Source organism: Anabrus simplex, chromosome 2 (genome assembly GCF_040414725.1).
Source record: "Anabrus simplex isolate iqAnaSimp1 chromosome 2, ASM4041472v1, whole genome shotgun sequence".
Lineage (NCBI taxonomy): Eukaryota > Metazoa > Arthropoda > Insecta > Orthoptera > Tettigoniidae > Anabrus > Anabrus simplex.
This window is the reverse complement of record NC_090266.1, coordinates 807,280,228-807,293,201: the sequence shown is the minus strand read 5'-3', so window position 1 is coordinate 807,293,201 and position 12,974 is coordinate 807,280,228. Positions and strand designations below refer to the sequence as shown.

The 12,974-nt window shown below is 36.9% G+C and overlaps 1 protein-coding gene across 1 annotated transcript in view; it reads right to left on the bottom strand.

Annotated features, from left to right (window-relative positions):
* Positions 1 to 6,039: 6,039 nt before the first annotated feature.
* The window catches only part of LOC136864473 (heat shock 70 kDa protein 4L), a 247,875-nt gene continuing 240,940 nt past the window's right edge, over positions 6,040 to 12,974 (bottom strand). The window contains exon 13 of the mRNA XM_067141491.2: positions 6,040 to 8,004. Coding sequence (XP_066997592.2) covers positions 7,840 to 8,004 — 165 coding nt within the window. The 3' untranslated portion in view covers positions 6,040 to 7,839. The remainder of the gene's footprint in view (positions 8,005 to 12,974) is intronic.

The window sequence follows — 12,974 nt, the reverse complement described above, 5'->3', positions numbered from 1 at the left end:
TTAAAATGCAAGTGAATTTCCAATGGCTCATCACACTACACACAGCAAAGAATGCATACAGTTGAAACAGATGCACAACATGAGATTACTAGGACTGAATAATCTAGCCTACGTTATAATTTATGGCTTGAAAGTACTTGTTAACAAATCCATTAACAGCAGAAATAATCTAGTAAACAATGAAAACTGAACTTGAATAAAACTCTTTCTCAAAACCAGCAAATTAGTTTGAGATTAACTTTCCTTCCTCAAACTTTAAGTGTAGTACAGCAACTGGGTACCTAAAATTTCAATGCTTCAGTTACTTCAAACTGGAAGAAGACTTAGGATTATTTCTGCGAATTCTGACACACACACACACACACACACACACACACACACACTCTCTCTCTCTCTCTCTCTCTCTCTCTCTCTCTCTCTCTCTCTCTCTCTCTCTCTCTGTCGCTGCATGCAATTTGTTAGAATAATATTTTAGTCTTTAAAAAACTGCTATTTGTTATACAGCACCCTGCATTTACCGCATTTCTCCAAATCCAAGAAGACTTTCTTCCCTCAGAACTTCATGTGAAAAAGCAAGGGTTGTCTCATTGCAACGTAACAGTAATGAACACCACTGGCAGCTAACCACGGTAACCAGCCTGCTTCCCTTCATCTGCCGTGTGCACACACGTAACTCTTCCTTGAACATCCGCGTCTTTCTTATACATTGCTAGCCGCGGCAGTCGACTGTACAGTGCCTGTTTTAAAGTCACTGGTTCTAGGAAAGTAGTGAAGACAGAATGACATTCTACTAGCCTCTACAAGAAAGGTTTTCAAATCCATAAAATGGCATCAAAACATTAGGCCTACTCTTGAGCTAACTGCAAGGTCGACCATAATATACTTCCAAGCCCAAGCTGCGCAAGAAATATAATTCGAAATGGAATAGCAAGAATGTGACCCTTCGAATTTTTAGAAAAGCCAGGGTTATTCAGCGACAGAGTTATAGTGCATCTACTGTACCTGACGCTTAGTAAAAGACATTTTTATAGACAGCAAAAATATTTTCATGATGGATTTTCTTATTGTAGAACAGGTATTGCTGGCCAATTTTCGATGGGTTCTCGTCAATATTATGCCAGTTTTTAGTTGATGGTGTCCACCTATGTAGCATAACTGTTAACACTATTCGCTGCCATCCTCAGGAGTCCAGGTTCAATTCCCGGTCCTGCCAGAAATTTAATAATGGCAGAAGGGCTGGTATGTGCTTCAAATGGTACATGCAGCTCACCTCCATTGGGGGTGTGCCTGAAAAGAGCTGCACCACCTCAGGATGAGGACAAGAGTTTACTTTAGTTAATGGTTATAAAACGAGGAAATTAAAGTATATTGTGGAGTCGCAAGAAAATGTTCAATGTTAGCGTGAAGACAAAGATAGCTTTAAAAAAATGCATACTGTACAAACAATGCATTCAGTGGCCCACAACAAGGATGCTTTGCAGAAGTCAAATATGAAATTGTGAGGTATGTATGTGAAAAACTCAACAGTGGAATGGCCATACCACAGCACACAAATTTGGTTGACCAACAGCTGAGTCTTTTATCCTTTAAATCGCTAGCAGCTGAAACCGGCCGAAGCCGGCAAGCGAGACTTGCATATAGCGGCAGGCGGTTGTACCCGACTTAGTAAAAGCAACAGTTTTATAACAGGAATACTTTCGTGATGGATTGTTGTATTTTAGAGAGATGTGGAACAAGTATTTTTTTCTCAATCTGCTTTACGCTGCACCAACACAGATAGGTATTATGATGACTATGGGACAGGAAAGTGGTAGCAGTGGGAAGGAAGCAGCTGTGGCCTTAAATTTTCCCTAGTGTGAAAATTGGAAACCACTGAAAACCATCCTCAGGGCTGCCGACAGTGGGGATCATACCCACTACCTCTGGAATACTGGATACTAGTTGCACTTAGTATCTTAACCAGGCATGACGCGTTAATTCATCTACCAATAGTTGTTACTCAATTGGCTAATGATGAGTTGGGACCTGTTATTTCATCTCTTTGTTGCCGAGTGTAGTTCCATTATCACTTTATAGATGTCAATAGGTTCCAGACTTGCTGAGCCACACTGCATGCCAATATTTCAATGCATTTTTTTCTGTTCATAACTAAAGAATGCTCGTTTGGATGACTATTAAGATGACAGCCTTTTGGATAGAGAAGATAACAAGTGGTAAAACTCAGTGAGCTTGAATCTGTACCATTATAAACATTGACTCATTGACAATTCTTTTTGTAACCGTACAGTACAGTACATTTTTTCACTGCTTTTCCTGCTATATTGTTATAAGACAAATTCATAATTATAGTGTAATAATAATTATGAACTCCATGACAAGCAGCATAGGTTTATTGGTTGTTACTTAGTGCATCGTATGAATAAAAGTAACTTTTCAGGAGCAGTAGCTCACTCGAAGGAGCAATTGCTCCATTCCATATGAATAAAATTTAGTCTGCGACTGCATATACTTTGCTCAGCGACTTGAGGAATTGCTTAGGTACTGCTCTCTCTTATGAGCTGGAGCTGAGCAAGCATAAGCAAAACCAGGCAGCAGTCAACAGAATTGAATGCCTCTCAATTTCATAATTCTAGCAAAGACAGCAGCTCCGAAGAAACTGACCGAGAGTTCCAGGTTTCATCTGTGTCAATTAGTACAGGTTTCCCCGTTTCGTTTGAAAAGTTGCAGTAACCAGAAATTTGCAGCTTTAAAACAAATTGTATCGATATATCAGTCAAAAAGATGGTGTAGAAATTACAGAAGCGCAGTTATCTAAGAAAATCAATATGCGAAGGAAGCTGGAAAAGAAGACAAACCTGAAGATTGGAAACAAAAGGATAGTGCTTAAAAACTGGAAGCAGACCCTTTATGATCTTATGGAAGAAGACCGCAATCCAATCTCGGAATTAGATATTTTAATGTTATTAATTCAATTTAAAATAATTATATAATTTAGATATTTTAATGTCAATTCAATTTAAAATAATTATATAATTTTGCAGTTAACAGGGGAGGTCAACTGGTGGCAATCAGGCAACACTGTCATTCACAGGAGTATGTGCAAGTGACAGTTCACATCCTGCTTCTATGCCCATGTCCAGCCCCGGAGACATCCTAATAAAGGAGACAAATGTATGGCGAATGTTGAAGAAACTGAGGAAACAAAATTGATGTCCAATAACAAGCTGCACAGATTAGTTCTAGAGGAATCAACTGTGCTGACGGTTAAAAAAAAAAAACCACCCACCCACCCCTGTGGGAGAGATAATAGAGAGAAAATATTACGAGTGTTTAAAGTGCTGAAAGTATTACAAATATTAATCCCACCTACCTTCCTTCAGTGATAAAATTCAAGTGCATATAGAGTGGTGCATTTTGCTTTTAGTTTAAATAGTTTAGATTAAATACTGTCGCAAACTACCCACTGAAAATAAGAGTTGCTTATTGGTCTGCATTTGCTAAGATGACATTCATTACCTCTGCATACATAAGAGATACAGTGCTCTTATCCACTCCTACACCCTCTCCTACTCCACACTGAAATCGTGGATCACCCACATAACACAAGAAAAATAGCATTTTCTCTTCCCTACACAAGGCTCCCATCTTCTTTAGATCAAGTCCTCCAAGAAGTGGTGCGATAACCACTAAACATTCTGCTGCTGAAACCTATAAAGCTCTTTGGTAGTTAACCACACGTGACTGTACGGTTTTTATACATCTTTCTGTGCTGTAACACAAGCCTATACTCCGTCATTTCAAGTTTTCATTGTATAATCAATCTTGAGTCTCCTACAAAGGCAACTCCAAAATTCTTGAGTAATTACTCCACCAGGTGAGAAAAATGTATATTTTATTCATTCCTTTAGTAAATGCTCTGAGACTAAATAGGAAGTGAGCGACTGCTCAAAGTGGAGAGCTTGCTCTCAAAGTGAGGATGTACTAATGGGTTTTATTCATACCAATGCAACTAACTGCTCCAAAACTGTAGGCAAAGAGTAATTACTCACTACTATTCACACAACCCAGTGTCAGACGTATCAAAGTAGTTCCAAGAAGTTGAATCAAATAATTACGGTTTGAATTGCCATATGCAAATTGAAAGGAACAACTTCTCCCTTTGCAAAAATTAAACTATCATAAATATGCCTCTCGGTCATGACCATCCATCACTGGCTGCTAATTTTAGATGACCACGAGTCATAAGACTCTAGGTAACATGTCTGATCATCAATCCACACCATACATCAATTGCAGCCTGCACGTGTACACCAGACATACAGAACATATTTATGTCAAAACGGGCAGGACTAGATAATGACTTCTACAAGGGCATCCACACAAGCGCATAATGGACGGGATAAGATAACTTGTTAACTCGACGAAGTAACTCTTTTTCAGTCAAAATATATTCCCCACGATGAACGTTCATTTCTCAGTGGAAACTCACCAGGTTGAGAGACTGTAGCTATGAAGCTCGGTGGAAGAAGTCTTGCTGGCTAATATTTAACAGGTTCTCGTCGATATTATGATGCCAGTTTCAAGTTAATGGTTATTAAACACACAGAAATGAAGAATAATTGTGAAGCCACTAGGAAATACGGCATAACTAAAGCCAATGTTCGGCATTAGCATGAAGACAAAGATAGCTTAAAAAATGCGTACAATTCAAATGATTCATTTAGTGGGCTTCAACGACACTTTACAGAAGTTGAAGATGAAATTGTGAGGCATGTCCGCAAAAAATCCAACGGCAGAAAGGCCATACCACGGTGCACAAAACTCGCTGATCTTCAACGTCTGCGTCTCTATTACACTGTACATCGCTGGCTGCTGAAACTGGCCGAAGCCAGCAAGTCTAGTCTAGAGGCAGCCGGTTGTACCGAGGCATAGAAAGTAATAGTTTAGCAGACTACAGGAATACTTTTGCGATGCATCGTCTTGTTTAAGAGACACGTGGAACAAGTATTGTCTGCAAATTTTCAACGGGTTCTCTTTGATATGACAATTTTATATTAATGGTAATTAAACAGGTGTAAATAAAGAATAACTGTGCAGCCGCAAGAATGGATGGCACAACTAAAGCCAATGTTCTGCATTTGCGTGAAGACAAATGTAGTCTAAAAATGTGTACTGTACAAGAAAGGCATTCAGTGACTTGCAACAAGGATGCTTGAAAGAAGTCTAACATGAAATTGTGATATATGTGCATGAAAAATGCAAGGTCGCAATGGCCATAACACAAGATGCAATATGAATACAGGTTCATAAAGAGGAATTCTGTGAACTTTCAAAGGCAGTAACAGATACCTCTAATGGAAATTATTAGGGAAGTAGGTAGGATTTACATGATACTTGATATTGTACTTTCTCAAATTAAATGTGAAATTCGTTATAAATAAAATTATGATTTCACAATCCTCCTTTAAGCTGATTTAATTTCTTTCAAGGAAAAGGCAGCGGTCGTCTTTCATTCAGGGTAGTCTGATTTGGAGAAATACGGTATGCATATTAACAGAAAAGTTAATTATAGCAGCTGAAAATTTACAGTATTGAATTTATAGACCAGAAGACTCAAAAATTACATTTCAGATATTGTCTAAGAATTCCTGCCTAAAATGAAGTGCAAAGTTAGTCTAAAAATCCCTTTGTAACACTCCGAGACTGCATTTGAATACATACCAGGCATATCAATCAAATCTTCCACATAATGTAGCCTATGCCTAGGGAATAACTGATCAAGTTTCCAGTCTTTTAATTTCAAATATTTGTTGAACAGATCTTCAGCATAGTTTTCACCAGAGAAATAGCTAATAATCACCAAATATCCACCAAATATATTATTTAAGGAACACAATTCAGAAACATGTGTTCCCATTGAAACTAAGCAGTTCAAAACAGAATATTTCACAAATAAATTTTACAGTTTTCATAAATTACATATACAACTCAAGAATCCAATTATGAGGATGTAAAGGATGCAGAAAACTTCCACAAATATTTACTATGATTTCTAAAACTGGTTTTAATAAAACCTGCCACAAAATTGTACAGTACATAAATTCAATTTAAAAAAATACATAAAGGATTATAAGAGAAAATTAGCTTGTTACCACCAACGTATTTCTTACAGAAAAGTGATTTCACATTCTTTGTTTATATTTCAGACAAATATGATGCCAGCAAATGGATGTGGAACTACAGCGAGAGCATTTGAACTAAGAAATAGCCGCACGGTCCTGTCAGCAAGCACAACAATCACTGCCTTGAGTCAGCTGAGTTCTGTGGTGCTGATGCAATCATACAACAGCATCAAACTATTTTAGAGAGTTTGTTACTTAGTAATTTTGATAAAGGAGATGCTGGTTTTACCTTTAACACTTGCATTTTTGTGCAGACCCACATGAAATTCCTACTTCTTGCGACAGATTCCTACAAAAAACTTTTGGGAGAATGTTCCTAACGAGGACCAATGCCATTTGATTTTTCTTTAGTGGCAATTCTATGTTGTCTGATTTCTTGTAGAGCATGGATTGTACAACCGGGAATTTCTACTCTACAGAAACATTCTTGAAAATGTGTTTGGACTTAATGAGCAGAATGAATTCACATGCATGTACCATAAACACACATCATGCAGTAGTCAATGTAACACACTCCATTATTTAATATACGAAACAGAACAGCACAGATTTGCAAAAAAGCTTGCCTTGCATACAAGGACAGGACAAATCTGCATGAACCTCCCGTGCACAGAACACATCAGACGGCTGTCATATTGCTGAAAGGAAAAACATCGCACAGCTAGTTTTCAGATCAAATGCTCTTGCTGTATACTTTACTACCACTACCCATGATTCCACTCAAATGGAAGGAATTAGATATCAGCTTTGAACACTACTGGTAGCTATGGTAAGGAATTCAATAATGATTTACCTTTGTACTTTTCCCTTTTGTTTATTTTGATCCAAAACATTTCAGTAAGACGGCAAAGTATTTCATGTTATCTGCAATACGTGTACTTGAATCGCGTATTATATACCCTGGCCTCTACTTCAGAATGAACCTATACCTTCAACATCACTCAACACATCCTTGAATTATGATTACATTAACAAAATCTTAGAATTGCACAAGAACTACTTTATTTCAAATATTGATAACTGCATACCATTACATAAATGAACATACTGGAACTGAAACAAAAACTTCAATTCATCCTCATGCATGACGTAGTAGTAGTAGTAGTTTTAGTATTAATAACAATAATAATATTAGAGGTACCTGCAATATTATACCCTGGCTAGATGTAAAAGACAGCCAAATATCAATCGTGGAATTTACAATTTTACTAACATTAGTAATGGTTATAGGAAGATTATTGTAACAGTACACAACTGAGCAATTTCTAGAAGAAGTAGAGTTTTGAGAACATGTTTTCTTTCGAACAGATGTGTTCTCTCATAATTACAGTCAAATTAGGCTATGCAGTATACTGGTCGTATTATGTCATATTATTACATCAGCCATATTAGGCTATGGAGTAAAATTGTTGGAGAGCTTTTAACTATTACATATCCAGGAATGATGTTTATTCTGGGTCTACTAAGTTCATTATCTATAACAACTGCCACCTTCCTTTGGGCTTTTCTTTCCATATTTATATTACTAACTGGAATGAAATAAGAATGAGACAGTGGTTGAAACAACAAGTATCACCAATAGCTCCACTTAAAAGTTATAGCATTGAAAATAAAATGCAAACAATTTTTATTCTTTTTCCTTTTGCTAGCTTGAAAGTCATTCTACATCCATTTTCTCTTCTGGATTGTTGGTTTGATTTTGTTTGGGACTCTGATCACCTTGACCCTCCTTTGACCCTTCACTAGATCTATTAGGAGTTGGTGAATCCATTTTCTCAGGCTTCTGCTGATTAAGAAGAGGATTTACAGCATCTAAGAAAGTCTGCAAAAAGAAAAACATTAATATAACAAAGATCTAATTCAAAACTTACCGACATTATTTGAGGGGGAAAAAAAAGTAAAAACTGACCAATTTCACATGAATACTACAATTCATACACACAAGAAAGAAAGGACAGGCACATTATTAGCACAGAAAGTGATCAACTGGGTCACAAACCACTTGTTTAATACTGTCAGCAATACTAGGCAAATTTTTGATTAGGTAGCTTTGGTGAATGTTAAATGAAAACAACAGCCATAGTTCTAAAACTTCACCATAATGGATATTTTCAAGAAGGCATCTCAAAGGTGTTTTTGCAAGTTATCTTGCTTGCAAATATTCTACAGCCATCTCTTCCATCTACAGCTAACATAAGATTTTTTTCTCCCAAAAACTGGAAGTGTTCAAAAGCAGAAGTTCTAGGATGAAGTACAACCTTATATTTCCTCCCATTTCACTACCACCAAGTTGATTAGACTTAAGCCTATTGCTCACAGTAAAATGTTTCGTAAAATTTGTTGTACAATTAATTTTATAAAAATTTGGTGAAAACAAGGTGTGTTGCTCATGGTAAAATTATTTTATAAAATCCGTTGAAGCATCAGGATGGCCATCTATGAACTCACTTCTGAACTAGGAAGTGCATGTGCTGCCATCTATCGATAAACTTTTAAACCAGGAATCAGCTGTTCAACTTGCAGTGTGTTTGAGAGTGTTGCTCCAACAAACAAAGCGAAACTTGCTGCTTTAGCTGCAATTATATGTTGTACAGTGGTAAAAAGGAAGAAAAGAAATGCCAGGAAATGCTGGACTCAGGTTGGATCAAAAGAAGAGAAGAAGGTAGAGGATTGCTGTCCTTGGTCAAAAATTAGTTGAGGTTAGAAGACCAGCATTCATATAAGAATACGGCGATTGTGTTTTCTGCCCCTCTTCTTTCATTTCTGTTGTGGTAAAGTGGCATTTTAACTTCGTATAAACAAGGATATTTCTGGTATTCGTCCAGTAAAACTCTAACAGTTTCCTTAAGTCCACCCGGATCCTGCCATTTTAGAAAGAAGTGTTTGCTTACAATCGAGCTTCACAATCTTCTCACGACGTAGCGCCAGTATCATCGTGATGTCAGCTTCGCTGATTGGTTCGTTTCATAAAATTAATTTTACGGAATAGAACCTGTCCTATTTTACGAGAAGTTTTATAAAAGGTTTTATAAAACTTTAATTTGACCGTGAGCAACATAAATTTTATAAAATTAAATTATTGTACAATAAATCTGATAGAAAATTTTACCGTGAGCAACAGGAATTATTCATGAAACTAGTTTGCCATCATGTCTGAGTAACACCACTCATACCACTAAAAACCACAGTTTGTTCATGTAAAAAATCTGATTTTCAGCAAATACAGCACTCTTTAAAATGATAATGGTTATGCTTTGTTTCTGCCTCCATCCGACTAAATCATGTTTCTACTTTTCATCAATACTCTGTAAGAAAGCTAACAGGAGATAAATACCTATATCCATATAAATAAAAGAATTTTGTCTACTTTGCTCAGTATTGTTAAAATATAGTATTTACATGTATGTTCTGCCAAGAATAGGAAGGAAATGCAGTGTTTAAATTTCTGACATGTATGTACGTACACACACATCAGGAAACTGACAAAGATAATTTTTTAAAAAATCAAAATTTAAGGTCAAGGGAGAAAGCTGTACAACCTTGGCTATAAATACTTAGCTATACTTAGGCTGGGTGAAACAGTTTAGGGGAAGGTCTAACAATCACTTCTAGAATCTCTCCATTAATACTGGTCTTAATGATAAATAACAAAATAAATCTTTAAAAAAATGAAATTTCTGATATACGTAGTACAAATCAGGGCATATTTATGATTTTGTGTTCCTTGTTTTGTATCCTACTATTAACTATAGTATTGCTGAAGAATTCTTTGTAACAAAGAATAGTAATTTCTGATCCTTCATGCCTTATTTTTACTGCAGTTAATAGTTTAAAGCATTGCCTGTTCCAAAGTGGGCCATAAGCATGATGCAGGATCTAGGGGAGTTGCCACACTATGGAACAGCTGTCTCAATACAGGGAGGGGGGAGAGGAGGAGGAGGAGCTGGAGTGTGAATTTTCTTCTCTATCCTCCCATTCCTCTAGATCAAAAATATACTGACATATACTATAAACAGGATGTATCTAAATTATACCTACAAAAATCAGGGATGTTCGTGTCAAAGAACAATGGCACGAGCAAATTGGTGGAGAATGTTTCTTTTCAAGAAAATGAAGTTACTTTGTTACTTCTGGGCGCACAATTCTAATTGACGAACTCACTATATTTGCTATATCAGTACATACGATTGCTGTTCTTCAGGGAGGGAGGGAGGGAGGGAGGGAGGGAGGGAGGGGAGGGGTGGGGTGGGGTGGGAAGTAGTGTGATAATGCTCCACGCAAATGCAAGAGTTTATTCATTTGACTTGTGCAGAATTGTCCACATCTTGTACAAGGTATTTCCACAGTTTATTATAGTTCATTACATGTTAAGAAAACAGTATTGCTCTTATGGCCAACAGGGTTGCCATATCAAACGGCTCTGCTCAACACAATCACGGGGAAACGGCGGCACATTTGTGAAATTTGGTGTTTACGCTGAAGATAAAAAGTGGGAGAAACTAAGCTAGAAGTTATTTTTATGAACTAAAGGGGACGGGGGTTTTTTTCAGGGGCTATTTTTTGTTTGTACAAGATCAGAGGTAAACTACAGCACACAAAAATGCTCAGCATTGAGTGTAAGGCAAATTGGGGGAGAAAATAGAAAAATATTTTTTAAGGGCTTGAGGGGTGAGGGATGCATTTAATAAATTTCCGCAGGCAACGCGGGGTACTACTTTTCTGCCGTACCGCTCACAAAAATAGTAAAATTAAATGCGGTCGTGAAAAAAAAAGTTGTAAAATTAAAATGCGCTTAAAGAGCAACTAAATGACAAAACCAAGCACAAATAAAACACAAGGCATTTTATCTGCACAAGTTATGCCATGACATATGGCACCACACCGCAACACCAAAGTCTTCAGTAACAACTTTACAGTATGAAAATAGAAAAAAAAACACAAATACTATGCAGTAAAAGTTACAACCAACTCTCACTCAACCCAAGACAAGTATACATTGATTTAAACCCTAAAATCATGCACGCAACAAATAGATACTGTAGATGACTTTACTACAGAAGTGAGGTGCCGGTGGTTCACTGAGTGAGGGACTATACGATGCTTGTACCAGAGCAACATAGGAGGCAAATTAAGGAAGGCAATGAAGTGATGGCTGTTCCTGCTATTGTGCTTCCTTCCTACAAACATATTTAAGGAAACTGAAATGTTATATAATTATTTTAATAATACATGGGTAAAAATCCCTCATCTTTTTTTAATCTTTCTTAATACTGTGATAGTACATATATCACACCCCCGAATTATATGTAGAAGTTATAGATATTATTGTCAGTATTCGATTTATTATTAATATTATTATTATTTAATTTATATATTTTGCCATTTATATTGGTAAGCTGGAAGATATCCAAATATGTAGGTATGAGTAATTTGTTTTGCACGAGTGGGAAAACATTGCTTTAATAACTCTGGTAATTTGAACGAGTCATATGGCTACCCCAGTGTGTGTTGTGATGTACTTGTGTCAGGAAATTCCATTAGTCATGTATATATCCCAGCCTGATGAGATGAGCTTGTTGTTGTAGTACCAGGGAAATTTGATGATTCATGTAGAACTCCCGAGTGTTTGTTTATAACTTGGGAGAAAGAAGAGGCTTACTCATGATTGGCTAGCAAGCACCAATCCAGACGTATCATCTGAGAGGAGGGGGATGTTGATGTCTATAAAGGTTGATCATACGGCGGCAACCATAAACATTGTAAGGAGACATTGTAAGGGTGATTGTAGAGGTGATTGTAAAGGAACGAGAAGGAAGATAACTACAACTACAACTGACGCACTGTACGGGAAGGAAGTGGTGCTGATACACGGTACTGGAGTGACACGGCTGCAATGGACTGGACTTCAAACGTTCGTGGAGCGTAGTCTTGTTATGTTGGTGGAAAGTGGCTGATTGTGGAGAGTGCTTGCGCATCAAGTACTGTAGCACTTGTGGCGGCCTAGCATATGTTGGTGAAAGCTATCTCAGACTTTCCATAATTTATGTTGAGGATCGACAGACGTGTGTATATATATTTACAACAAGTGTTAAAATATGTGAACACAGTAGTACAAGGTACAGTATCTGTGTGATGTGATAACTGCCGATTATGAGAATCGGTAAATCGAATTGATATAGAGACAGTGAAGGGTGTTTATCTTCATACATGTACATTGTTCATCGGACCATCTACAAATGGTAGCTTAGTTCTCGCTTTCGTTTTCCCACGATTTTCATTATTGTTGTTGTTGTAAATATGGAGTCTTCCAGCAATATTTTGTGTGTGTATTATATGTATAATATTGTATGTTGATGAGGTGCTCATGCACGGAATTTGTTAAGAATATGGTTAGCTATTTTAGAATCAGTGTTATTGATGAACCTAGGTGCAGTTCCTACCTAATTAGTCGTTTTCAGGAGGTTAGGTAAGGCCTGCAGCAGATGTACCAGTACGCAGCATTATGTACACGCCCTGGGATATAAAGTTTATCATGCTCTTATCTAAATTCGAGGGATCCATTCTGGTGAACTCTGGCGCCCATACTACGGACATTTCGGTTAATTATGCTTATTAATTTTATTAAGTTTTTGAGTAATTTTATTTATATATTTTTATTCATGATTTTATTTATTATTATCATAAAAAAAGTTACAATACATTACAAAGTACAGTATAATATCCCTTAATCACGAGGAATTATGGGTGTCTAGAGGGGGTGTGTTCACTCCTTGTAGGTCCATAAGAGCAATA